Below are 26,968 nucleotides of genomic sequence, written 5' to 3' on the forward strand. Positions count from 1 at the left end.
GAAGTGCATATTGAGTGGGGTGCTGCAGGGATCAGTTCTGGGTCCAGTTCTGTTCAATATCTTTATTAATGATTTAGATAATGGTATAGAGAATACATTTCTAAAGTTTGCAGATGATACCAAGTTGGGAGGGGTTGCTTTGGAGGATAGAATTAAAATCAAAATAATCTGGATGAACTGGAGAGATGGTCTGAAGTAAATAGGATGAAATTCCATAAGGACATATGCAAAGTACTCCACTCAGGAAGGAACAATCAGTTGCACACATACAAAATGGGAAATAACTGCTAGCGAAGGAGTCCTGCAAAAAGGGATCTGGGGGTCATAGTGGATCACAAGCTAAATATGAGTCAACAGTATAACATCGTTGCAAAAAAACCCAAATATCATTCTGGAATGTATTAGCAGGAGTGTTGTAAGTAAGACACGAGAAGTAATTCTTCTGCTCTACTCCACGCTGATTAGGCCTCCGCTGGAGTATTGTGTCCAGTTCTGGGTGCCATATTTCAGGAAAGATAGGGACAAATTGGAGAAAGTCCAGGGAAGAGCAACAAAAATGATTGAAGGTCTAAAAAGCATGACTTATGAGGGAAGATTGAAAAAATGGAGTTTGTTTAGTCTGGAGAAGAGAAGACTGAGAGGGGACATGATAACATTTTCAAGTACATAAAAGGTTGTTACAAAGAGCAGTGAGAAAAATTGTTCTTGTTAACCTCTGAGGATAGGGTAAGAAGCAATGATCTTAAATTACAGCAAGAGTGGCTTAGGTTGGACATTAGGAAAAACTTCCTGTCAGAGTAGTTAAGCACTGGAATAAATTGCCTAGGGAGGTTGTGGAATATCTGTCATTGGAGATTTTTAAGAGCAGGCTAGACAAACACCTGTCAGGGATGGTCTAGATAATACTTAATCCTGCCATGAGTGCAAGATGACCTCTTGAGGTCTCTTCCAGTCCTACAATTCTATGATAATATAAACAATAAATACTAAAAAGAGTCGTCAGTATAGGCAGAGCCAATCAGAGGTGGGGCCAGGAGGGCCATTTGGCCTGTGCCTCAAGCTCAAAGGGGGCCTCAAATTTAGACTCTTGTTAATTTTTTGGCATTTGATAAGTTTCACAACTTGTTTTTATGCGCATTCCAGTGAGACCAAAATGTGACACGCTCTCTCAGCTTAGAGCTGCAAATTTAAGCAAATAAGAGATGTGATTTGGTAAAAGACATAATTTTTTTGTTAACTGATAAAGATTTTGTCATATTAAAGAGTTAAAAATGTTCATAAATATTAATAAAAATATATCCATTCTGATGGCCCAAGATTAGACTGTGATGAACGTGTCCTCTCAGATCAGCTGATTATATAAACAAACCACTACTAGTGGCTGGTGCTGGATCAAGTGCATGTTGAAAGGAAGAGAATTGTTACATTTTAGTGTCTTTATAGTTTTACGTCTAGTTGACTAAGGAATTATTTATGTGTGAGAATTCCTCATTATTATCTTCATATGGTAGCTAAAAGAGGTGACTGGTTGGTTGGTTGAGCCCTAGCTTGGTAGCTTGGCCATTATCCTAGGCTTTCGTAGTCTATAGGCCCAGATTCAAGGTGAAAATGTGTGAGGACAATCGTGTACACTGAGTTTTGTGAGGACACACATTTGAAATTTGTGGACATTATCCTTCTGTCTGTATCTGTGTCTGTGTTTACTATATATATGTCATCCCTTTGTCTTCAGTTCAGCCTGTTACATTATACCTTGCATGCTCCAGTTTTGATTCCACGATAAGGATAATAACCTGTCTGACTGTTTCATTTTGTGTTCTTAATTAGTATTCCTTCATTTTAAGTCTTTTCAGCATTTGTGTACCTTTCAGCATTTGTGTACATGTTTACAGTAGAAGATTTCAAATGTAGATAAGCTACTTATTTACAGCAGAATATTTCAAGTGTGGATAGGCTACATATTGACCAAATAGATAACTATGAAGAGGAGATTTGAAAGTGGTGCAAGCAAGAGACGGCAAAAACAGCTGAGTGAAGCAGCAGCTAAGAGCTCAAAGCCAATAACTTCATTTCTCAAACCACTAGAAAACACACCTTACCCAACAAACAATGCTACAGATAATGAAAACTCTGCAACTGCAACAGGTGATATTTCATTGCCAATATCTGAACATGAGGACAGTAGTCAAGAAGGAGATGTGCCAACAGTAACAGATGCAGCAGAAGATCCTGTGTACGATCAAGAAACTCAACAGCAACAGGAAGATGTAGATTTTACGCAGCAAGAGCAATTCATGAGTACTACAGGTTTGACTGTGACTGACATTGGAATTATGACAAGAGCAATGCTGCCCAAATGCAATCTTTTCTTTAAATTAGTTGTTTTGAAATTCCAAATAACATTCCACGAGATGCTGATAATCATGCTTTCCCTACTCGTCTGCTGACAAAAACTCTTCGAAATGGTGAGACCTGCTCAAAGAGACTGGTTATGCTGGAGTAAGGAAAAACAATCTCTGTACTGTTCACCCTGCTTCATTTTAACAAAAGTGCTGCAAATGCATCAGTTCTCTCTGATCAATCTGGAAGGAGCATCAACAGAGGTTGGAGAAAATTGAAAGACCTAATACCATCACATGAGAGTTCAGCGTCACACAAAGAAAACTATGTTGCATGGAAATCATCCAGTAGGGCAGCATCAGCTGAAAGTTCAGTTGAGAATTTACTCTTGACTGAACTCTCTACAGAAACTAATAACTGGAAAAAACTTCTTGACCGCATCCTGAATGTCATCCTTTTTCTTTCTGAGCGGGGATTGGCTTTCTTTGGTTCCAGTCAACGTATTGGTAATCGTGCAAATGGAAACTTTCTAGACATAGTTGAGCTCCTCAGCAAATATGACCTACTTTTATCAGAGCATGTTAAACATGTTCGAGAATCGCAAGAGAGTCAAAAGAGCATGCAAGTCCATTATCTCTCCACACGCATACAAAACGAGTTTATTGAGCTATGTGCGTCATTCGTACAAACACTTTTTGATGAGATTTGAAATGTCAAGTATTTTTCAATCATTGTTGATGGCACTCCAGATTGTTCTCACAAGGAACAGACTACTATGGTTATTGGATATGTTAAGATTGTAGATAGCTCAAAATTTTCAATTGAAGAAAGGTTTATTTTGTTTGATAATTTCACGAGAAAAACTGGAAAAGAAATTGCTGCTCAAGTACTAGCAATTCTAGAAGGTTTTAAGTTAGATTTTCAAGTCTGCATTGGTCAAGCCTATGACAATGGATCTAATATGGTGGGGAAGTACAAAGGTGTACAAGCAGTTCTGCTTGAGCATAATTCAAACTGTATTTTCTCCAGCTGTGGAAACCACACACTAAACCTTTTAGGTGTTGACTGTGGTGAATCGTGCAAGGAGGCAATTACTTACTTTGGAACTGTTCAGGAAATGTACAATATCTTCAGTAGCAGTCCACAAAGGTGAGAAATTCTGAAGCAATATCTTCCTGTTTCACTGCATGGGATGTTCAAAACTAGATGGTCTGCGCGGATTGATGGTGTTCAACCAGTTGCGCAGCATTTGCATTCCGTGACAAAGGCTTTAAATGAGCTTGAATCTCTCAATCTCACTGCACAGGCTTGAACTGAACTTCAGTCTATTCAGAAGCACATGTCCAAATTTGAATGCATTCTGATATCATCTTTGTGGATGAAGCTACTTACAATGATCCACCAAACTAATCTGGTAATTGAAGCATGCAATGCCACACTTGATGTTGAGAGGGATAATGTTGAAAGTCTTATCAATGACATTCAATGGATTCGTGAACAATGGCATGCGATCCTGACTGAGTCCAAATTAGTAGGACAGAATATTGGTATTTCATCTGAGTTCCTCACCAATTGCAACTTACCTACTGAATCTGATGCCAAGCAGCATTATAGGGTCAATGTCTTCCTTGTCCTCATTGACTCTATTCAGTCAGGTCTTACATGTCGATTTGAGTCACTGCGACTAATTTGTACCCTTTTGGGGTTTCTTTGGCAGTTCAACAGACTGAGTAATGAAGATCTGCTTTCTGCAGCTGAACAATTTCAGCAACAGTACAACAAAGAACTCTCAAAAGATCTCAGTGTTGAGGTCATCTTCCTCAAACGAATATATTCCACGCACTTTAAATTGGATTTCAAGCCAAAGGAATTGCTTCAAGAAATACTCAAACTTGTCTCTGGGGTGTTTCCTCATATCATAATTGCATTGAGTATATTTGTGTTTGCCTACATCAGTGGCTCAGGTGAACGCACCTTCAACATGTTGAAGCAGGTAAAGAACTATCACCATTCAACTATGGGACAAGAGCGTTTGAATGGGCTCGCCATGCTTAATATCAACTGTGACATTGCACGAAAGCTAGATTTTTCATCAATAATTAGTGCATTTGCACAGAAAAAGGCTAGAAAAGCATTTGTTAAATAAAAAAAAATATTCAAATTATGTCTCACTCTTTTCTTTGGTGCCTTATTTTGTTTTCATGTGTCATCATTTTTTATTTTTATTATGGCTAGGGGCCTCAAAAGCTGGAAGTAGCCCAGGCCTCTCTGGACCTCTGAGAGGGCCTGAGTATAGGTATGAATTTATATCATAAAGTACAGCTTTAACTATTATTAAAGTATGTATATAAATACATCCAGTTAAAATGCCACATTGATTTTAGAAAAAAGAAAAGGAGTACTTGTGGCACCTTAGAGACTAGCAACTTTATTTGAGCATAAGCTTTCGTGAGCTACAGCTCACTTCATCGCTGTAGTTCACGAAAGCTTATGCTCAAATAAATTTGTTAGTCTCTAAGGTGCCACAAGTACTCCTTTTCTTTTTGCAAATACAAACTAACACGGCTGCTACTCTGAAACCATTGATTTTAGAAATGCCCTGCACTTCAATAATTCAGGATTCCTTGTGTTTTGCTTTGTCTGTTTATGCCTTCTGAAACCTCTGAGATGGAAAAAAAGAACAGTTTAATTCATTAGGGATATTAGGTTATCAGAAATATTTGTTTAGGGAGATGTCGCTACCAATTAACCAAGTTCTGCTGTCGTGGATTTGAAACAAATGGGTGAGTTTAAAACAATGGCTGAAATTATTAGATTTTACCTTCTGTTTGTGGCCATGTGCTTCCAAGGAAAACCTACACTGCTAGAATGCCTGGAGGCAGTCTACCACCAAAAAATAAGTAGGCCATGGTGAACCGGGGCCTGATTTTCAGAAGTGCTAAGTGTTCCCGCTCCTGTGGAAACCAGTGGAGTTGTGGGCGTTCAACACTTCAGGCCACAATGTGTTAAAGCATGATTGAAATCCCTTTGAGATTCCCATTAAATCACATTTTAGGCATCATGTATTTTATTGTCATCTTTCCTTTGCCAAATTCTCTTTCAGGAATCAAAGTAAATGTTTCTGATTTCAAGGAACAAGAGTGGCTTTTTCCAGAAACCACGTCTAATTTTGATCAGTTGTTAATCCAGTACCGTGGGTTTTGTGCTCACACACTTGCTGAAAAAGATGGCCTCCTCCTCCCAGGTGTGTTCTGTATTATTATTAATATTATTATTTGTATTATTGGTGCTTAGAGTTAGAAGAATTTTTTCGTACTGTAAATATGCATACACTAGCAAAAAAGTAAATTTAAAGACATATACTCTGTGTGTTTCCTTCTGTGCAAACATGCAAACTAGAATAATTCATTGAACACTTTTACACTTTATACCTAATGTGTAGTTCTAATAATCCTCTGTGTTTTTGAGTGTGTGTGAAATTATAATTAGTGTTCATATAACCATATGTTCTGGACTTGGCTATGTTGTTCATACCTTCTGTCCCAGCAACCTTTCCAGCTCAAATATGTCTCTACATAAGTTCCCTCTAAGCTGGGCAGCTGTGCTGCCGCACAGCTGGCTATTAAGCACTGTGCAGGCACTCAGGGCTGTGGCAGAGAGAGATGACTCTCCCTGGACCTGCTGTGGTGCCGCTCCTCTGACCCAGCCCAGCCTTGGACCTGCCGCAGCCGGGGGACAGGTGCCCTTCCCCCGGCCCTGACCCAGCCCAGCCCAGACCTGCCGTGGCCGGGGGACAGGTGCCCCGGCCCCAACCCAGCCCGGCCTGGATCTGCTGCAGCCGGGGGAGAGGTGCCTCTCCCCCCACGAGCCCAGGTGCTGCTGTGGGGAGAGAGAACTGGGGGGAGGAGTCCTCTCTCCTCACTGTAACCCCGGGGAGTCCCACTGCACCCCAAACCCCTCATCCCCAGCCCTACCCCAGATCCCACACCACCAGCTGGAGTCCTCACCCCCCCGCATCCCAGCCCTCTGCCCCAGCCCTGAGCCCCTCCCACACTCTGAACCCCTCAGCCCCACCCCACCACATGAATTTTGTTATGTGTATCAATATGGAGGTGATATGTCACACATCACTTCCATATTGGTGGACATAATAAAATTCGTTCCGCACTTGGATGGGAAAAATTAGAGGGAACACAGGTCTCTACCTGCTCATCTTTTTTGGTGATACTTAGTAATCCTGTCATTTCTTTCGGTATAACTGATGGTTTGGGTTTGGTTTTTTTGAGGGCATGGGGGCAAAATACCACTGTTTGTAGCAGTAAAAGCAAGACGACTTTAATGGTAGTTCAACTTCCTGACCTACTTAGTATTGTCCTTTGGCATAAAAGAGTAATTAAATTACAATCAATCTTACACAGGAAATTTGCAGAACAGACATTTGCAGATATGTGCAACATAAATGGAAGGGAACATATTTTATATTAACTGGATAGATATGGATGATAAAGTCTGAGTAGTCTTTCTGGTTGTAATTTAAGCATGATCCAGACTATAATAATATCTAGCACTTTTCACCAGTACATTTCAAAGTGCTTTACAAAGGAGATAGATATCATTATCCCTCCTGGGGAACTGGGTGTGAGATGGTCATCATCAGTTCTGATGGTTTGTAGAAGCTGACTTTCACTGTATCTGATTCTACTATGTAATGGAAAGGATTTCTTAATTTTGAAAAAGGTTTAGATTGTAGGTTCTGTTACAATTCCAAAAGTGATGGAGTTAGAGCTGGTTGAGGGAAATGTATACTCATAATTATAGGAGCCCTGTGTGTTGAATGATTTATTGGTTCACTCTTGTTTTTGCTTTATTTGTTAGGAAATCCTGCTGTTGGAATTTTGAAACATAAGGAGAAATATTACACTTTCAGTTCCAAGGAATCAGCATATGTTTTTGCCCAAAACCCAGATACATTCATTCAGTTGATTGGAGAAAAAGCAAAAGAATGTGCTGAACTTATTCAGCTGCTTGAGCTTCATCATCAGTTTGAATCCCTTGCTCCTTATTCACAGGTATTTACCCGCTTACATCCCCTGTTGAATAGGTGATGTGACACTGACCTATCTGTCCTTTTGATTCACTGAAAAGTGCTGGGACCTGGTCAAACTGGAATTAGTGGGACATAGAAAAATGTGTTTTATGGAGACAATACTTTGTCTGAGGACATAGGTAATCCTCTACCCAGCAAAGAGAGTATGTGGGGATTCAGCAGATCGTACTCTTTGGTGTATAGATGAGGGGCATCACCTCAAGGAAGTTGTTCACCCTTAAATTCTACATGTGGGAGGGGCAGGGCCATGGAAATTCAGTGGTGGCAGCATTCTACCATCTTCAGCCCAGAGAAATTCTGTGGATGATGTTTCCTGTTCTCCCTTTGTAGGAGTAGTTTGTGTAAGGGAGGAGAGGGCCCTGTGTAATTAAGCATTGTAGATAAATATGAGAAGCTTGACTTTGTCAGCACAAGTTGGAGACTATTTGTCCATCCCTATATATTGTAATAGGGAAAAAATGTCATTTCGGGAGAGAAATCATAGATTATATTTTTTTAAATTTTAGTGTATGGGTGTTAACATTGGTGTTTTGGACAAATTCCAATTTGGACAACTGCGTTCTGCTTTTTAAATTCCCCCTGCAGTTTCAGTTAGATATTGTATTCTTCATTTAATTGTCCTGTGTATTGTTAAACAGGTGTTAGGATTTACCCCAGAGGTAGCTACTTTTCAGCACCCCCTGCATAAATTTTGTACAGTAACTCCTCACTTAAAGTCATCCCAGTTAACCTTGTTTCATTGTTATGTTGCTGATCAATTAGAGAACATGCCCTCTGCCTTGGAGCTGCTCCATGGAGCCTCCTACCTGCTGTGCAGAGGTGGGGGAAAGAGGGGTGCTAATGTCAAGGTGTCCCCCCCTCTGCTTCTGCCCCACACTCCTGTCCCCCATCTCCACAGAGCAGTGGGGGGACATGACAGGGCTCAGGACTGAGGGAGTGTGCTCGCAGCAGCTGCTGTCTCAACATGCTGATCTACTTAAAAAGGCAATGTACTTAGAGTTAGGTCAGTGTACTTAAAGGGGCAATGCACGTCTTTCTCTTACACACATGGTGTGTGTCTCTGTCTCTGTCTGCCATGCTGTCTTCCCTCCCTCTGCCTTGTAGAGTGTGAGGCTACATTAACAATGTGTTAACCCTTGAGGGCTCAGCTGAGTGTTAGTTCATCATTTAGCAGTAAGGCATTCCCTGGGAAATATCCCACCCTCTTCCACCCTTTGACTTCGTCACCTCAACCAAGCTTCACAATCATCATTGCTGTGTACAGTATTAAATTGTTTGTTTAAAACTTATACTGTGTATATATATGTGTGTGTGTATATATAGTCTTTTGTGTGGCGAAAAATATTTCCCTGGAACCTACCCCCCCCCATTTACATTAATTCTTATGGGGAAATTGGATTCGCTTAACATCGTTTCACTTAAAGTAGCATTTTTCAGGAACATAACTACAACATTAAGCGAGGAGTCACCGTATCTTAGTTTAAATCTGTAAAGTATTTTAGTATCCTCTGGAATGACAGATACTATATGAACATAAGATGATTATTAACCACTAGTTACTAACAGACTTTTATATTTTGTATTCAAGTCTTTAAAACTTTCAGTATTCTTAGATTCCTGTTCGTTTAAAAAAATACGGTGCTGTGTCTATATGTCATTTTTTCCTCTGTGACTTATGGATTCTTCTACTAAATACCTATATCTTCATCCAGGTCAGAAGTGGAGACAAACGTTCAATGAAACCAATTACCAAATGTGACAGCAGTACTCAGACTGACACCCATATATTGCCTCCAACTATTGTGAAGTCGTATGAGTGGAATGAATGGGAACTGAGGAGAAAAGCCATAAAATTGGTTTGTATCAGTATTATCTGGAAGATTAAGCCTTTCAAAATTTGGCATGTTTGGCAGGAGGTCAAACTAGATTATCATAATTATTATCCCTTCTGGCTTTAAAATCTGTGAAGAGACAAGTTCCTGTAATCATTTTCTATCGAGCTTATTTCACCATATTTCATATTCCTGTTTCAAAAGCTTCCCTCCCCCCCCCGAAACTTTTGTTTGTTTTTGATTTGAGCAATATTTTCCTGGCTAGATCCATTGGTTCTAAAGTCTCAGGCACTCTTTTAGGTTGTAAGAGCCTTTCAAATAACAGTGAATTTTTAGGGTGCTACTCTGTACTAAATAGGGTGACCAGACGTCCCGATATTTAGTTCTTGTCCCGCGTCCCAACTGACGCCATTTGTCCCGATATTTTGCTTTGGTGGCACTCTGGCTTTTTTTTTTTTTTTTTTGCTTGGGGCGGCAAAAAACCTAGAGCCGGCCCTGTCGGGGGCGTGAGCCTGGGCTGCCCCCCCCATGTGTCCCAATATTTTGTTGTTGTCATTTGGTCACCCTAGTACTAAAACAGCTTAACTAATATAAATAGTGTAACCATTTGGAAGTAATGTGCTATATCTTACCTTTGTAGTACAATGATACAAAAAGGGCTAAGATGATTTTAAAAAAAGTTACTGCAAATGAAGCTGTATACATTAATAAATATAATACCACCAAGTCACAAGAAAAAAAAGTTGGGGTAACTGTAGTAAAGTGTGGGTAAAAACGCCACTAAGAGATTATAAAACTACAGAGAGTGAGTTGAAGAAAATATCGTGCATGATTGTATAGATGAGAGAATCTGTAATAACGGTCTCTTGTATATGAAAATGTGTATTGAGCTTTTTCTTGCCTTTTGAAGTCTGATTTCAGACATCCAATGAAATGTGTATATTTTATAACACCGAGTTGAGTATTCTGGCCAATAACAAATTAACTGACTGCCAGGTTTGCTCACAGCAACATTAACTTACTATCAATTAGGGGGCCTGATCCTGAAATAGTTCTGCTTGTGTAGACCTATGTGGAAGTCACTGAAGGATTGGGGCCTTAATTTGTTTCATAGTAAATTATTTTTCACTTTATCCCAACTCCTTCCATGTTGACTCACATCATCCAGTTTGCAATTTTTTTGTTCATATTTTGCAGAGGACCAATTCTGAGATGTAAACTAGCACAGCAACAAAATAAATGCATTTTTTGTTGTATGTAGAATGTTGAGGCAGGTTTCTGAGGTATCGTCACTTAATCTGTAGAAGTATATGGCCTGCTGTTAGAAATTGCAGGTATGTCCTCAATGTTTTGGCTGTAAATTAAAAAAAAAAAACACCCCAAACAATAAGTACCTTTCAAATAAGATTATTTTTTTTTACAATGTGCACTGCATGCTATGGTTTCAATTGTTATACAATGGTCATACAATGTTGGGGTAATATTTTCATCTTAAATCTGCACAGAAGAGCTCATCTCAGCTATTCTGCTCATTCGACCTGCCATGAACTCTGCATACATCATGTAGGGAGAGCAGACTATCAGAGTAAAGATCCACTTTGCGGAACTGAAAATGGAATTTTATCCATCTTGATTATCCATCAGTTTGTGTAATTAGTTACTGTTCTCCCTCTTAGCATTATCCTTGATGGCAACTATAAGACCTTTGTTTCCCAAATTGTATTTTGGGACCTTGGTTTTAAATTGTATTTTAAAATATAGAAACATCAACTCAAATCCATTAGAGCAGTAGACACAGACACTACCTCCTCATTATATGTTACCCTGTTACCAAGGGTTTTTAGGACCCAAAGCAGTGGTAACTTAATTGTTTTATTTTAGGCAGTGTTAGGAATAAATTATTGGGAACACAGCTGAAAGATGGATATAAGTAAGCATGCTTTTATTTAAAACCACTATTTATTAGTTTTAAGCACATATAAACATAAGCAATAGGTTTAGAACATTTAAAAAAATTATTTAAAATTCGAGATGGTGTTGAGTAATTAGTAGCAGGTCAGCGATGGCTGGTTGCTTTTTTGCCAAGAGTAAGGTGTTAGGAAAAAGGTTTTCAGGATAGCTTTAGAGAACAGTTTTAAAGTACATTTTTCATTTAATTTTCTTATAATTAATTGTTATCAAATATATAGCTTATAATGACTTTTATTGGGTTGGTTTTTAAAATTTAATAAATTATTAATAAAATATTTTAATACTTTTAGTTATAAAAAGTTTTTATATTAAACACACTTAAACTTATGGTTTTTAATTAGTTATTTATTTTTAGTTTTATAATTGGTTGGGGTTTTTTTTATTTTGATTAGCAGAAACTGCAAGCCTGCAGCTAGTATTTGACTTTGCCTTCAAAAGTCCTGCTTGTTCAAAATAACCCTTAACTATGTGGTGTTTTATTTTATTAATTTGTGGTGGCTGAGTGCACACAATATGGCTAGTTAGTTTGATCAAATTCTGGAGTAACATACCCTTTAATTCCAGGGTAATACTCCCCTCCTTAAAGGTTGTATATTTTTAATATTAAGACATATACATATGTGTAACAAGTTTAGTGGGTTACTCGTGAAGGCCGAGCATTAGGCTCAAGGCTTTTAACTGAGACTGAGCAAGAATTTTCTCGCTGGCACTTTTAGGTTTTATCCCTGATTTTGTTTTGTTAAAGACCATGTACTTATTTTTGGGAGTATCTGTGGTCTACAGAACCACTCGCTTTGCAATCAACTGATTTTTTTTTTTTTTTAAATTTAGCACATCAGTGCTAGAAATATAACAACCAAAGCCACCTGAAACATTAGAATTACCACAATTGGATATAAGGCCATTAAGAATCCCGGTTGCCAATTAAATTTATTTTAATGGGTACAGGCATTGCATTAGAGTATAAGGTATATTTTTTATTTAATTGTCTGTATTTTAATTTAGGCATTTGAAATTTAAAATTACATTTTAATAGCCACAATTTGATAAAAACATTTATTTTTATGGTAATTATGGATTATATTGTGCACATAATTAATTGTGAGCACAGGACATTAACTTTTAAGACATATATAACTATTACCCACATAAACAATTACAGATTTATGTGCAAAGGGATTTATGGCAAAATGGCATTTTCTGTGTTATTTTTAAATATATATGTTGTTGCCATAAAGCATTTTTGGTACATTTATATTTAATTTTAGGTTTTTTAAACAGGTTTTTAATTTTATTGTTTTTTATGTGGGGGCTTTTTATGGCCCATATTTTATAATTTATGGGTTTTATTAATATTGAAGCCTACAGCCATAATAGGAAAATTTTATTTTATATTTGCTTTGGCATTAATAAAATAAATGTAGTAATTTTTAAAATATGTTTGATTATAAGTAAAATGTATCATTATTATTTTATTTTATTTATTTATTTATTTATTTATTAGGATTGCAAATTCTTTTTTAGTTTGGGTGGAACTTTTTAAAATAATACTTTTAATTTTTAATGGGAGTATATCATACCATTTCACATTTATTTTTTACCATTTTGATAATTTACATTTGCATGCAAGCCAGAGCCAAGGAAACATTACTTGAGGGCACCAACAGCCTGCAGGAGGTGGAGGTGGTCCTTTTGGGGGGATTGCTTAATTCCAAAATAACAACCCATGTTATGGTTTGTTTCATACAGTCCAACAATAACAAATTTATGCCATGTGATTTATATTCTTTTACATCAATACTAATATTAACAGTTCATTAGAAGGAGGAACAAACTGACAGTTGATTTTAAAGTCCTGGCTCTACAGTATGAAGAACTCACAAAAAGCTTTTTTAGTAGCCTTTTCCACAAAGGTTGCCACAGGAGATTGGTGCTAAAATGACATATTCCACAGTTATGGATTTGTAAAACTTGGGGGCCATACATGTAAAAGAGAAAAATATGCATCATTGTAATCTATAATACTTCCATTTCAGAGAAAAATTATATTTAAGAATAAAATCTCATAGACATTAAGGTCAGAAGGGACCATTATGATCATCTAGTCTGACCTCCTGCACAATGCAGGCCACAGAATCTCACCCACCCACTCCTGTAATAAACCTCTCACCTATGTCTGAGCGATTGAAGTCCTCAAATCATGGTTTATTCTGATTTTGTTTTCATATTTAGGCTAATTTGCGTAGGAAATTAACTCACTCAGTGCAGACTAATCTCAGTCATATGAGAAGAGATAACTCCACCCAAGTGTATCTGCTAAAGGATTTTGGCACACAGACTAGACTTGACAATTCTAGCAACGTACCCAGGCCACAGATTTTCCTGGCAGGTCTCCGAGGAGGATCAACCCCAACTACTTTTATGGTCAAAGTGAACTTAACCAGAGCAGTTGATGAAACCTAAATGAAGTTTAAAAGGAGACATACTGAAGTGTAGTACATGTTTTTTTAAAAATCCAAATAGATTTCTGAAGTAATGTATAGTAAGCTGAATTCTATGTCCATTGATTCAAAGAGCTGTTGTTACACTTCATGGTTTCTGTTAGGAGCAGCTAAATGGCATTAAGTGATAATGATTATAAAAAGCCTGAAACATCCAATTTAAAAAAAGTAGAATCCAGGCTTGGCTGTAAATTCTGAATTAAACTGGCATTTCTATGGAAGTGTGTGTTTTTGGAATCCTTTAATGTTTTAATACCCTGAGTGCACATCATAACATTACCCTTAAGAGCCTGGTCTTTGAACTTTGGTTATATTGTAAGAAGAATAACTGTTATGAGTTAGAGAGATCAAGAGCTAGATTCACAAAGGGACTTAGGTGTTGCAACATTATGCCTGGGTGCTTTGTTGCCGAGTGGAATTCTCAGCTCTGAGTTAGATGTCTGCCCGATGTCAGGTGTTGTATGGGGAGAGTTAGGTGCCAAAGAAAGAGATTTTCAGAAGCCAGCAAGCTGAGCCATCTAAATTAGCTAGAAGTGAAATGCAGAGGGAAGGGAGAGGGTGTAGGTCCAGATTCTCAGAGGTATTTAGGTCCCTAACTCCCATTGATAAGGGCCTTAGGTTCTGGACTGAAGCACCTCCCTCTACCCTGGATTCTCAGCCATGATCTTTGGAATTGGGCAACTAAGCCAGATCAGTCCTTTTTCGCGAAAAATGAAAGAGAGAAATGCCGCTGTTCCATGATAGTCCAGTGGTTAGGGCACTGATCTGGGAGACTCAGATTCAAATCCTTCCTTTGCCTGATTTGGAGCAGGAATTTGAATCAAGCTGGCCCAGGTGAGTGCCCTAACTACCAGGCTATTGGGTATTCTGGGCTGAGCCGCTCTCCAGCTCTTCTGATGAAGCTTTTTCACTTTGTATAAATAATTCGGTATTCACTGGGCTAGAGCGAGAGACTGACTCTATCACCCAGTTGTTAGGGCACTCACCTGGATTGTCAGAGAATCAAATTCAAATCTGTGCTCCAAATTGGGCAGAGTGGGGATTTAAACCTGCATCTTCCACATCCCTGGTGAGTGCCCTCACCATTGGGCTATTGGGTATTCTGGGAGACACTTTCTCTCTTGCTGGCTTTTTTGTATGTGCTGGGCCCACACCTACAGGATTGGGCAACATGGGCAGAGGAAGGTCTAGTTTGAGAATCTTGCTTTGGGCCACCAAAGCTTTCTCTTGCACTAGGGCTCCAAGATGCTCAATAGCAGTGAGGTGGTGTCAGGACATAGGTGGTTTTGTGCATGCCCACTGTCAGAAATTTAGGTGCCATAGAGATTTAGGTGCCTATTGGATTAGGTGGCAGTTGAGCAGTGGTATTGAGAATGTCAGTGGTGTCTAAATGGTAGATTTAGGTGACTAAAGAGGCAGATAGTGCCTAAGAGCCTTTGTGAATCTGACCCCAATCCTCTAATTAATTTTTGTTCAAACAAAACTCCCATTGACATGAAGTAATATTAACTAGAGGAAAATCTCCTGAACCGTTTTTCTATAATCTTCCCTTTCTTGGTAGAATCACTGAGAATGAAATGATAAATTGGCTCCAGCAGTACCAGATCAGCCAGTGTGCTTGACTCTTCCTAATCAAACTTTCTCCTCGGTATTTTCCCACTAGAATAATCCACAGAACCATAGCTAACAGAGACTCAGATGTGGTGGTGTGCTCCCTGACAGCTATTACACCAGTTTTATAGGAATTCTAGCTTTCTAAGAGTTTTCTGTATTCAGTGACTAAATAGTTGTGAGCACACTAAAAATGACTAGTAGATAGTTGTAGACTTCATTGTAGCCTTGCCAAATTCTACTTTCCTGGTAACTTTTTGTTTTTTTACATCCAAGTAAAATATCCGTTGGGTTTTTTTTTTCCCATCATGGTTAGGGCAGGCTAGTAAAGTATGTGCCTGGCAAATCAAATGCTCCTCGTAATTTTACAATTGAATGAAAGTTTGTTTTTAATGTATGAGTCAAGATGCAACAACATCTTAACAATATATAAGGATGAAGAAACAGAAAAACACTTTTCAAGAATGTTGGGGCTGATCGATGTTTAGCTCTTGTAAAATGTGTTGGGGTATTTGATTGTACAAAACCATGCTAAGTTTTTCTCTATCCTTTTGTTCATGTGCTGCATTCAGCTCCATCTTCAATGCTGGGCCATATAGGGAATAATCTTTTTAGAAATGTGTGATGCTGGCAGACCAGGTGCCAGCTCATGCCAAGGCCCCTAGGTCTCAAATGAACACTGACAAATGTATAGACTTTACGAAATGCTTGTAGGATGCTGCATGTATTAATCTCACTTATAATATTTGTATTCCATTTTATAACGTTATATTGAGTGCTTGCATTGTAACCCACTGTAACTGTGTAACTCACCAAACAGGAAAGAAGCATTAATTAATGTAAAATGCTGGCTTTCTACAGAAGGTGTTAGGTCCTGCCCACCAAATAAGCCAGTGGTTCTCAAACTTTTGTACTGGTGACCCCTTTCACATAGCAAGCCTCTCAGGGCGACCCCTCCAATAAATTAAAAACCCTTTTTTATATATTTAACACAACTATAAATGCTGGAGGCAAAGTGGGGTTTGGGGTGGAGGCTGACAGCTCGCGACCCCACAGGTGTAACCTCGTAATCCTCTGAGGGGTCCCGACCTCCAATTTGAGAACCCCTGAAGTAAACCATTGTGAAACATCAAAGAACAAAGACTTTGCATTCTTGTACCTCCCCATCCCCACCCCCATGAAGAGGAGACCTGCATACGAACTCATGCCAGGATGGGGGTGGGGGCTTGGGGCGGGAAGAGGCAGGGTGGGGGTGGGACTTGGGGAAAGGGGTCAGGTGGAGGTGGGGCTTGGGGTTTAGTGGGGAGTTGAGCACCCCAGGGGCCTGGAAGAAGCCTGTGCCTTTGTCTGGGAGGAAGGGAATAAAAATCCCTGACAAGAAGAAACTGGATCTCTATGCTGCTTGGAGTTTGGGAGGGCAAGATTTCTAAGCATAAGGAACGGATCCCCATCTGCTTTGCCTGGGTTAGCCATAGCAAACAGAGCTTGCATATTACAGCAGCTTCTATTATCTTTTGGAGCCAAAGACAATAACTCATTTGTGTGTGTATGTTAATTGTTTTATCTTTGCAAATAGCTATAATTTTTTTGTCTTATTTAACAATTCTTTAGTAAGTTTATTATAAGATTGCCTGCAAGTATTGTCTTTAGTCTAAGATCTACAGTGCAACTGACCTGTGATAAGTAGGCTGACCGTACGTCCCCGTTTTGGCCAGGACAGTCCTTTTTTTAACCCCTGTCCTGGCCGTCCCGACTTTTTTTGGCAAAAATGGGCATTTGTCCCGTTTGCTCTTGCCAACTTGATCAGTTGGGAGGAGCAAAGAAGACAAATGCCCACTTTTATCAAAAAAGTGGGGTGCAGAGGAAGGTGTGGGGAGTGAGCAGTAATGTCAGCCCCACAGAGCAGGGGAGGCAGTGCTCGGGTGGGGAGCAGGCAAGGCTTGGGTAAGCAGTGACGCCAACCTTAGCCTTGCACGGGCAGGGGCAGGCAGACCTTGGGCAAGCAGCGTAGCCAGCCCTGCACGGAGGGCAAGACTCGGACAAGCGGCTAGGGCCAGCCCCACATGGGGAGAGTGGAAGGGCTCAGGTTAGTCCCACGCAGTGTCACGTTTTCCCTTTGGGAAATATGGTCACCCTCGGGGTAAATGACTGGTCTTTTGGGATTGGGAGTAACCTGAATATTGTGATTTTTGGAGTAAGGGACCATCTATCAGAAAGGCAAGCTAAGGGGACTGTCTGTGACTTCACAGTTAGGCTGCTGTAGTGCCTGAAGAGTTTACATTTGATACTTGGTTGGTGAAGTCTAAGTATAGAACTCACAACCAGTTTGGGGTGCGTGCCCTGCTTCTTGACAGTCTGCCCTGAGGATGGCACTCATGCTCTTGAGCCAGTCCAGACACTTGACATGATGACTTGGAGGGACTCAAATAGCAGGGCCTAGAGAGCTCCTTACTGTCCTTAAGATACAAGGTAATTAACTAGGCTGTTGCCACACAGACAATGGTTGCACTTAAAACTCATATTAACTCTCTTTCCACTTAACTAGGTTGAAAGTTAGATTAAAGATACCTTGCCTACATTTTTAAAGAAGAATGGGGCAAATCCATGTGAGGCACTTCAAAAAAAAAAAAAAGAAAAGAAAGAAAAAGAAAACGAAAAAACTGCTTGAGGGTGGAATAGTTTATGAATATATTCTCTCCTCCCTATAGAGGAGGTAACCTCTTTTCTTGCAGCCCCAAACCTCTTTTAGCCAGCACCATAGTGTGCTTGTCTAGGGTAGCCTGTGTGTGTTGCGTCTTTCTCTGTCTGTTCCCAGGTGTGCTTCTCCTTCTCCCCCACAAACTTAGCCAAAACAATACCCAGTGAAGCCCTCCGCCCAGTTAGTTCAAATCCTGTGTGGACTTGCATATGCCTTTGTTTTAAGTGGGGACTGCCATAAAGGAGATTAACGGTTTCTATTTTAAATGAAAGACGGCGGTTCCACCCACCAGCTTCAATAATGTTTTTCCCAACTCACAACACTATATAGTTTATTTTTCTTTCATCTGCACAATGGTAAATTATCTGGGTCCTAATTTTCAGGGTGCTGAGCACCTGCAGCTCTCATTAACTTTAATTGATGTTCAGCATCTCTGAAAACCAGCCACCTAATGCCTACATAGTCTGCAATTTTTATTTTAGTGCTCAGTAACACTGCAGTAAAGAGACAGTAGCAAATGAACAGGCACAAGAAGGGCCAAGGCTAGAAGAACATGGTAAATAAGTAGATTATAACTGTCAGGTTTACCTTAGGTGGTGTTTATGTCTTAAAATGTCAGCCTCCAATTAACTCTCCTCTCACCTCCACAGCTGATAGAGGTGTAGCGATTTCTGACTTCTTAGTCCAACGGTCCCCAAACTTCTGAGGGTCGTGCCCCCACCCTTACTCCTGTTCGCGTCCTGCAGCCCCCCCCCCCCCCCCGGGAGTTGGCGCTGGGAGCAGGGATGGTGCACTGGGGCGGGGGGCAGACAGGGTAAGGGGGATGAGGCTTTGGGTGGGTCTGGGGCCAGGGGCCGAGGCTGGGGGTGGGAGTGGGGCCTGGAGCAGAGCCGTGCCGAGGCTGGGGACAGAGCCAGGACCCGGGGACACAGTTTGGGGCATGACTGGAGCAGAGCTGGGGGTGGGGAGGCGCTCCCTCCCCACCCCCATGGGGGCTGGCCTGGGTCCCACCATGCCTCCCCCTGGATGTTTCTCCATGCCCCTCTGGGGGGCACACCCCACACTTTGGGGACCCCTGTCTCAGTCCCACATCTATCATGTCAGAGTGCTTTGATCTTCTCTGCCCCTGGCACAACTCTTATCTTAAAAATTATAATAATTCTTTATTTTTTGTGGCTCATTCTGATGCCATTCCTAATTTAAGAACTGAAACTGTGAATGCAGTAAGTAATATCAGATTGTAAAGTAATAATAGGGCACTTTCAAATCCTTTTACACCAAGAAAAAATCAGTATATCTTTAATTTACCAATTCTGACAAGAAATGGTTGGCCTTCATTATAACCTGCAACAAAAATCTATAGCTAATTTTTTTTCTTTTCCTTCTATGGCTTCTTCTTTTAGAGAGGGTAGGAGTGGCAGTTATGATGTTGTTTACTATGTTGGTGCTGAAACTTTACACAGACCAAGGTGGGGTTTTGTGATACTTAACTATTTAGAAATCACTTTGAAATCTTCTACTCTATGTAGCACTGACCCAGCTTCCATTTTTACTGAGGCTGTCCAACTTCCGCTGAAGTCAACCGAAAGTGTAAATTATCACAATTGCCATGAACTGAGAACATGAGATCAGAAGTTGCAGTTCTGCTGTGATGCATTTTGGGACATCTTCAGTGACGTTGGCATGGCCAGGTCTTTCTGTGCATTGCCACTTGCTAATAAATTATACCAGTTGGCATCCATTCTGAAAACTGGCCAAGCCATAATTGGCCTAGCAAATCTGAACATGTGACAACTGAATAATAAACATTAAAAATGAATTCAAAATACAGTTTATTAGCTATTTCATTTATTCCTGAGTATCAGTTAGGAATAGGAGTTGCACACTTCAGCTGTGTACAGTTTGTGTTCAAGCATTTGTACTTATTTGGAGACCAGCAAAAATTAATTTAAATTCAAATGTTTATGGTTGAGGAAACACCCAAAGAGCAGTTTCACAACCAAATTCCTGTGATGCTCATAAAAACAGGTGTTGAATTCCAAAAGCTCAGATAAGGATTTTTAATCAAGAAACTGTCTTGGATAAAAATCGTGTTTATTTATACATATATAATAGCCTTTAGAACCGTTAAACAGGAATGTCTTTACATAGGTCCCAATCCTCCTCTCAAAGAAGTAAGTGGCAAAGCTCTTCTTGACTTTAATTGGAGTATGATCATGTACCCAATTAACTTTTATTTTTAATATCCAGTATGCTCACATCTTTGTTATTGTAGGGCTGGTCATCAGGGCTGGGAATATGGATTAATTTAATCTTTTCACTTATATTCATGCAAATACAACCCTGAAATACGGGATTGTACTAAGTATGTGGGACAGAACTAGTGGTATGTTCGAACTGTGTGTCAAAGGTATGCTTCCAAGCTCATTCCACCTGAGATGGTGCTCTCAATGTATAGTACAGATGTTCAGAATATGATCATGCAGTCTTTGCTGGATTCTTTGGCCTGGACTCCCTTTCAGTCATGTTCATATATACCCCTAGGCTCTATGGAGATCCTTGGTGGGGCTCAGATGCCACGTAGGGCTGCTTAGGCTTGTGTGATGAATTGGGGCTATATCTGTGCAATTTATAAATTCTGAATGATACTGTGAAGATATATTATGAAAAACTGCTGTATTTTGAGTGCCTATATGTTTATAGATCCAGGGCCTGAAGCATGTACACCCCAAACAGATGCAAAGGGAAATAAGGTTAATGATAGTGCTTAGACTTCGCAAAGGTTATACAAAAAAAGCAGCTGCATCCTTATAAAAATAGTTTAGCTATTTCTTCTGGAGGAGCAATGGAAAGTTACCAGGAGGAAAACAAAACAGGCCAGATGACCAGGAGTGGCTAAAAATAAACACATAGGAGCCAGACAGGAAGAGGGAGTGTGTGGGGAAAGAGAGAGCAAGATCACAGAATCTGGGTAAGAGGGATCCAGAAGAGAGAGACCATCCAACATGTAGTAGCCTCAGGGCATCCCTGTCCACTTTTGTGAGACCAGATGTCCCTAAGGATTTTGGACAACCCAAGGGACTTGGACCCCTGCTTCAGGGGTGTAGCTAAAATTGTGCAAGTGATGTAGTTGCACCAGGGTTACATGGCTATGGAGGCCCTAACAGACAGAGCAGCATTCCAGTGTAGTGGGGTTGCTACACCACTCATTCAAATTGGACCTGGCTGGAAGTTCTCAGGGCAGTGGGTGAGGGACTGGGGGGCAAGTTGTAGGTGGACTATCGGATGAATGGGGAGTGTTTGGGGAACTGTGAGGTGAGGCGTTGGGGGTGCATGGGACACAGTGGGGTGGTAGGTTGGGGATAAGCAAAAGTTTAGATTTTGGAATCAGGAAGGGGGCCCCTAACTTATTCTTGCATTAATTAGAGCCCTAGGGCCTTGTTACACCACTGCCCTGCCCAGAGAATGTGCTGGAGTGATGAGGAAACTGAGGCAGAGACATTGCATTTAGTGCTTATCTTGTATGAACTGTACTCTCCTGTGCTTTACATGATTAAATATAAAAGAGCATAAAGGTATTAGACTCTACAAAGTGTGTATGTGTGTGAGAGAGAATTTTTTCACAACTGCTGTATGCTCCTGAGAAAGTTAAACTATGAATGGAAGCTCCACACCTTTTGGGTGGAGTCCTGTGAAAGGGGTTTGTTTAACTGGGGTATCTATAGGGAGGGAGTGCTGGACTTAAGGCAGGTGGATTAAGGAGCCCCATTTCTGAAAAGAGAGAGCAGACTGAGAGTCTGTGCCCAGGAAAGGTGATAGAGAAGACCAGCGGAGGAACCAGTGCAGCAGCCTGCTGAGGCTTCAGAAACTTCATAGGAGATGCAGAGCACTCAGGGGATGCAAAGCACAGACTCTTGCACTCCCCTCACAGCAGGTGAAGTGCGTGAGTAGGAGGGAACGCTCACTAGGATCTTTGACACCTTGGTATCTTTTTGACTGTGGTAGTGATGGGGAATAAATGTTGGTACCCATTAAAAATAATCCCCCAAGCCCACCCTCGTGTGATGCCAAAATGAGCTGTCACTCAAAGTAAATTGTATAGATTGATTATATTTACCTCCTTTCTTTGATAAGTAATAAACTAGTTAACATTGATCAAGTATAATAATTGATAGCCCCAATTAAAATTAATGGGGAAGTTAATATCTCCCAGAGCTGTTATTTTAGGCTCTCTGCAAACTCAAGCAGATGTGACTGTGTCAGTTACTCAGTTCACATTTTCAGGTTTTCCTAGCGACCACAAAATGAAAACTGAGATTCTAGGGGACCAGAAAGAGTTTGAGAGATGTGCTGGTAGGTTGTACCACTACATACTGCCTAGATTGATCCCTGATTCCAACTATCAGGCACTGGGAACAGAATTTTTGTGCAACTTCTTGCTTTAAAAAAAAAATGAATTCAAATTGAGCCCAAACCTAGAAGCATTCAGATAATAGACTTCAAACATGTCTTTTCAGTAGGGCTGTCGATTAATCGCAGTTAACTCATGTGATTAACTCAAAAAAATTAATCGTAACTAAAAAAATTAATCACGATTAATTTCACTTTTAATCACATTGTTAAACATTGGAATACCAGTTGAAATTTATTAAAGTCTTTAAACCATAATTTGACGACTTCAATAGCTCAGACATAGATTAGGGGGTTATTACAGGAGTGGGTGGGTGAGATTCTGTGGCCTGCATTGTGCAGGTCAGACTAGATTATCATGATGGTCCCTTCTGACCTTAAAGTCTATGAGTTTTTAAATATTTGTGGATGTTTTTCTATATTTTCAAATGTATTGATTTCAATTACATCACAGAATACAAAGTATATTATTATTTTAAATACAAATATTTGCACTGTAAAAATTATAAAGAAATGGTATTTTTCAAGTTATCTTATACAAATACTGTAGTCATTCTCTTTTTCGTGAAAGTGCAATTTACAAATGTAGATTTTTTTTTGTTACATAACTACACTCAAAAAACAAAACAATGTAAAACCTTAGAGCCTACAAGTCCACTCACTCCTACTTCTTGTTCATCCAAAAGCTAAGACAAACAAGTTTGTTTACATTTACAAGACATAATGCTGCCTGCTTCTTATTTACAATGTCACCTGAAAGTGAGAACAGGCATTTGCATGGCACTTTTGTAGCTGGCATTGCAAGGTATTTACGTGCCACATATGCTAAACATGCGTATGCCCCTTCATGCTTCGGCCACCATTCCAGAGGACATGCTTCCATGCTGATGATGCTCTTTAAAAAAAATAAAGCATTAATTAGATTTGTGACTGAACTCCTTCGGGGAGAATTGTATGTCTCCTGCTCTGTTTTACCTGCATTCTGCCATATATTTCATGTTATAGCAGTCTCGGATGATGACCCAGTACATGTTGTTCATTTTAAGAACACTTATACTGCGGATTTGACAAAATGCAAAGAAGGTACCAATGTGAGATTTCTAAAGATAGCTACAGCATTTGACCCAAAATTTAAGAATCTGAAGTGCCTTCCAAAATCTGAGAGGGATGAGGTGTGGAGCATGCTTTCAGAAGTCTTAAAAGAGCAACGCTCAGAACTGGAAACTGCAGAACCTGAACCACCAAAAAAGAAAATCAACCTTCTGCTGATGCCATCTGATTCAGATGATGAAAATGAACATGCGTCAGTCTGCACTGCTTTGGATTGCTATCTAGCAGAACCCATCATCGGTATGGAAGCATGTCCTCCGGAAGGATGGTTGAAGCATGAAGGGACGTATGAATCTGTAGTGCATCTGGCATGTAAATATCTTTTGACGCTGGCTACAACAGTGCCATGCAAACACCTGTTGTCATTTTCAAGTGACATTGTAAACAAGAAGGAACAGCATTATCTCCTGAAAATGTAAACAAAACTTGTTTGTCTGAGCGATTGGCTGAACAAGCAGTAGGACTGAGTGGACTTGTAGGCTCTAAAGTTTTACATTGTTTTATGTTTGAGTGCAATTATTTTTTGTACATAATTCTACATTTGTAAGTTCAACTTTCATGATAAAGAGATTGCACTACATTATTTGTATCAGGTGAATTGAAAAATACTATTTCTTTTGTTTTTTACTGTGCAAAGGGAAGCTGCAAGAGCAGTCACCACCACTCCCTAGTTGCGTTTCAGGCAGCTGGCAGAGAGGTAAATCACCACAGGGCTTGGGACACCCCAGCCAGTGGCCTCTACCCTGAGCTGGGATCAGCTGCTAATCCTGGCTGGGCTGGAGACAGAAGAGGACAGGACTTCCTCTTCCCCTGCAAGGGGTGGCTGGAGCTGTGTCATACCTACCCCCAGAAACCTCCCCCAGGTGCAGGAAGCTCAGCAGCCTCCACTGTGCGGGGGGAGGGGTCACTGTACAGGGAGCTGCTCCCCCATCCGCCCAACCCCCTGCATCCAGACCTCCCATACCTGGACACCCCGCCAAGCCTCACCCCATACACACAGAGCCCCCTAGCCCTGTATACCCAAACCCCACCCCATTGAACCTCAACCCCTGCACCCAGATCACCCCCCACTGAGCTTCCTGCACTCAACCCCCCCCACTCTGATGATTCCCAACCCCCTGCACCCCGAGCCCCCAAATCCAGACCCCCATGCCACTGACCCCCCATTAGCTGCACCCAGGCCCCCACCCCACCAAGCCCCACTCCCCCAGCACCCAGACCCCCCTGCTGAGACCTCCACACTCAGAGCCCTCTGCTGAGCCCCAACCACTTTTCACCTGGAAGCCCCTGCAGAGTCCCATTGCCCCCCTCCCACAAGCCTCTGTGCATCCAGATCCCCCCACACCTAGACCCCCTCACTGAGCTGCCTCCACCCAGATTGTCCCACACAGAATCCTCTCACCCCACACCTGGATCCCCCCACACTGAGCCCCTCCACACTTGGATCCTGCCTGTTTGAGTCTGCCTGCCCCACACCTAGTGTGTTATACTTATAAGCAGCACACGAGATCTTTATAAGGAAGAAGGTAGCTCGCTGCATTTATTGAGAATACAACAGTTAGCATATGCTTTTCAATCTCACACACACACACACACACCATGCACACAGTCCTGCCAGCTGATGTTTATGGTTACCAGTCCAGAGTCTGGATCAACCTAGTGGCCAGCCAGATTGGTCACAGAGGGGAGCAGGGCTCTGTCAGTCGGGATCCGATGCTCCTGGATTGTAGCAAGACGAACCCAAAGTCCCATGGCCAAGCACCCTGTTCTTATAGTCTTTTTTCTCTGTTGAAGTCTATGGATTTTGCTGTGTCAGTGTGTGACTGGTTACATCTTAATTGGTGTATCTTTTGATGTAAACATTCCAATGCACCTCCAAGAGGGTTATCCTGTCCTGGTTCTGATTTAATCAATTGTCTTTAGGGGTACCAGCCTTCACCTCAGGGTCGTCAATTTGCCCTTCCTTCATTATGGATACGCGTTGATGATTTTCTGATGTCATTAAGTCTCTTTACTCCTTTTTCCTTGACCATCTGGCTATAACAATGGCCTTCAAACCTTATCTTTTCCGGATGTATACATTCCTCATTCACGCAAACAGTCTTTTTACAGAGACCTTTGAGAATACAAACAGTGTCAGTTTATTTTGAATCTCCTTAACATAGACACAATACAAGATTCTGTCTTTTACTTACTAAACCTTAAAACAAAGAAATGTATATTTAACTAGATTTAACTATAGAAATGTATATTTAACTAGATTTGTAATACATATAGGAAACCATAGTAGACATTATAACTTATCCTAAAACAAAAGGGTGACCATAATCAGTCATAAGGATTGTTCTGGTCTGTCCCTGCCTTAACATCAGTGCAGACACTGGCAGTCTGTCAGATGCATTCCTACCAATGTCCCAGAGGGTCATAGATACTAAGGTCAGAAAGGACCATTATGATCATCTAGTTTGACCTCCTGCACAATGCAGGCCACAGAATTTCACCCACCCACTCCTGTGAAAAACCTCTCACCTATGTCTGAGCTATTGAAGTCCTCAAATGGTGGTTTAAAGGCTTCAAGGAGCAAACCATCTCCTCCATAAACTTATCGAGTTTAATCTTAAAGCCAGATAGATCTTTTGCCCCCGCTGCTTCCCTTGGAAGGCTATTCCAAAACTTCACTCCTCTGATGGTTAGAAATGATGGTAAAATGAAATCAAGACATACATTAGTACCTCTAGACTTATAGTACAATTATAAAATCCTGCTCCTACAAGTGCGCCTGGTGCAGAGGGGCAGGGCCCCAGGGTGTTTCTGGGACAGGCCCAGGCCTTGTGCTGTGTCATGGTCAGGTGCAGCCTGACCAGAGTCCGTGTCCCCGAGATGGCGGGAGGAGAGGCTGCTGGGTGATCTTCCACCTTCCCGCACTGGAGCCTCTGCATTTATTTGCAGAATTTTGCAATATTGTGGCAGCATTTTTCATTTTTTGGTGCAGAATCCCCTCAGGAGTACGCAGCTTTGAGGGCATTGCTGAAGCAGTAAGACAACGACCTGAGCAGTAGGCTGATGTTCTGCGGAAGCGAAGGACAGCAGCGGACACGATGTTGTGAACTTTGCCAGTCTGCTACCCCTGAGCAGAATGCACCTGTCACCATCTCCCAGGCCAGCTGTGCTGCTGCGGCAGGTAGGCCAATGGCCCAGCAAAAGAGGCCAGGGGTGACCGAGGCTTTGTCTGCAGGAGAAGCTGCATCGGTTGAACGTCAGTCAGCGTTAATCTGGTTTAGTGAACTGCTGCAAAAGGCTGTGTGGACGCCCTCACTGAGGTCTGAGCCTGCCTGGGTTTTGTTTCGCAGACATCCAGCTCAGCCAGACCGGAGTGAGAGTGGCCACA

General features: G+C 41.0%; 1 protein-coding gene across 8 annotated transcripts in view; it reads left to right on the forward strand.

Moving 5' to 3' along the window:
* Positions 1 to 26,724, forward strand: part of CFAP206 (cilia and flagella associated protein 206) — a 46,250-nt gene extending 19,526 nt beyond the window's left edge. For 3 of the 8 annotated variants that reach the window (XM_074948080.1, XM_074948079.1, XM_074948083.1), the window contains exons 9-12: positions 5,444 to 5,584; positions 7,216 to 7,409; positions 9,160 to 9,303; positions 13,483 to 14,451. In XM_074948080.1, coding sequence (XP_074804181.1) covers positions 5,444 to 5,584; positions 7,216 to 7,409; positions 9,160 to 9,303; positions 13,483 to 13,713 — 710 coding nt within the window. In that variant the 3' untranslated portion in view covers positions 13,714 to 14,451. Of the gene's footprint in view, positions 1 to 5,443; positions 5,585 to 7,215; positions 7,410 to 9,159; positions 9,304 to 13,482; positions 14,452 to 26,572 lie in introns of those variants that run through there. The other 5 variants (XM_074948077.1, XM_074948076.1, XM_074948078.1 and 2 more) reach the window with 3 other exon arrangements.
* The last annotated feature ends 244 nt before the right edge of the window (positions 26,725 to 26,968 follow it).

Source organism: Natator depressus, chromosome 3, assembly GCF_965152275.1.
Source record: "Natator depressus isolate rNatDep1 chromosome 3, rNatDep2.hap1, whole genome shotgun sequence".
Classification (NCBI taxonomy): domain Eukaryota; kingdom Metazoa; phylum Chordata; order Testudines; family Cheloniidae; genus Natator; species Natator depressus.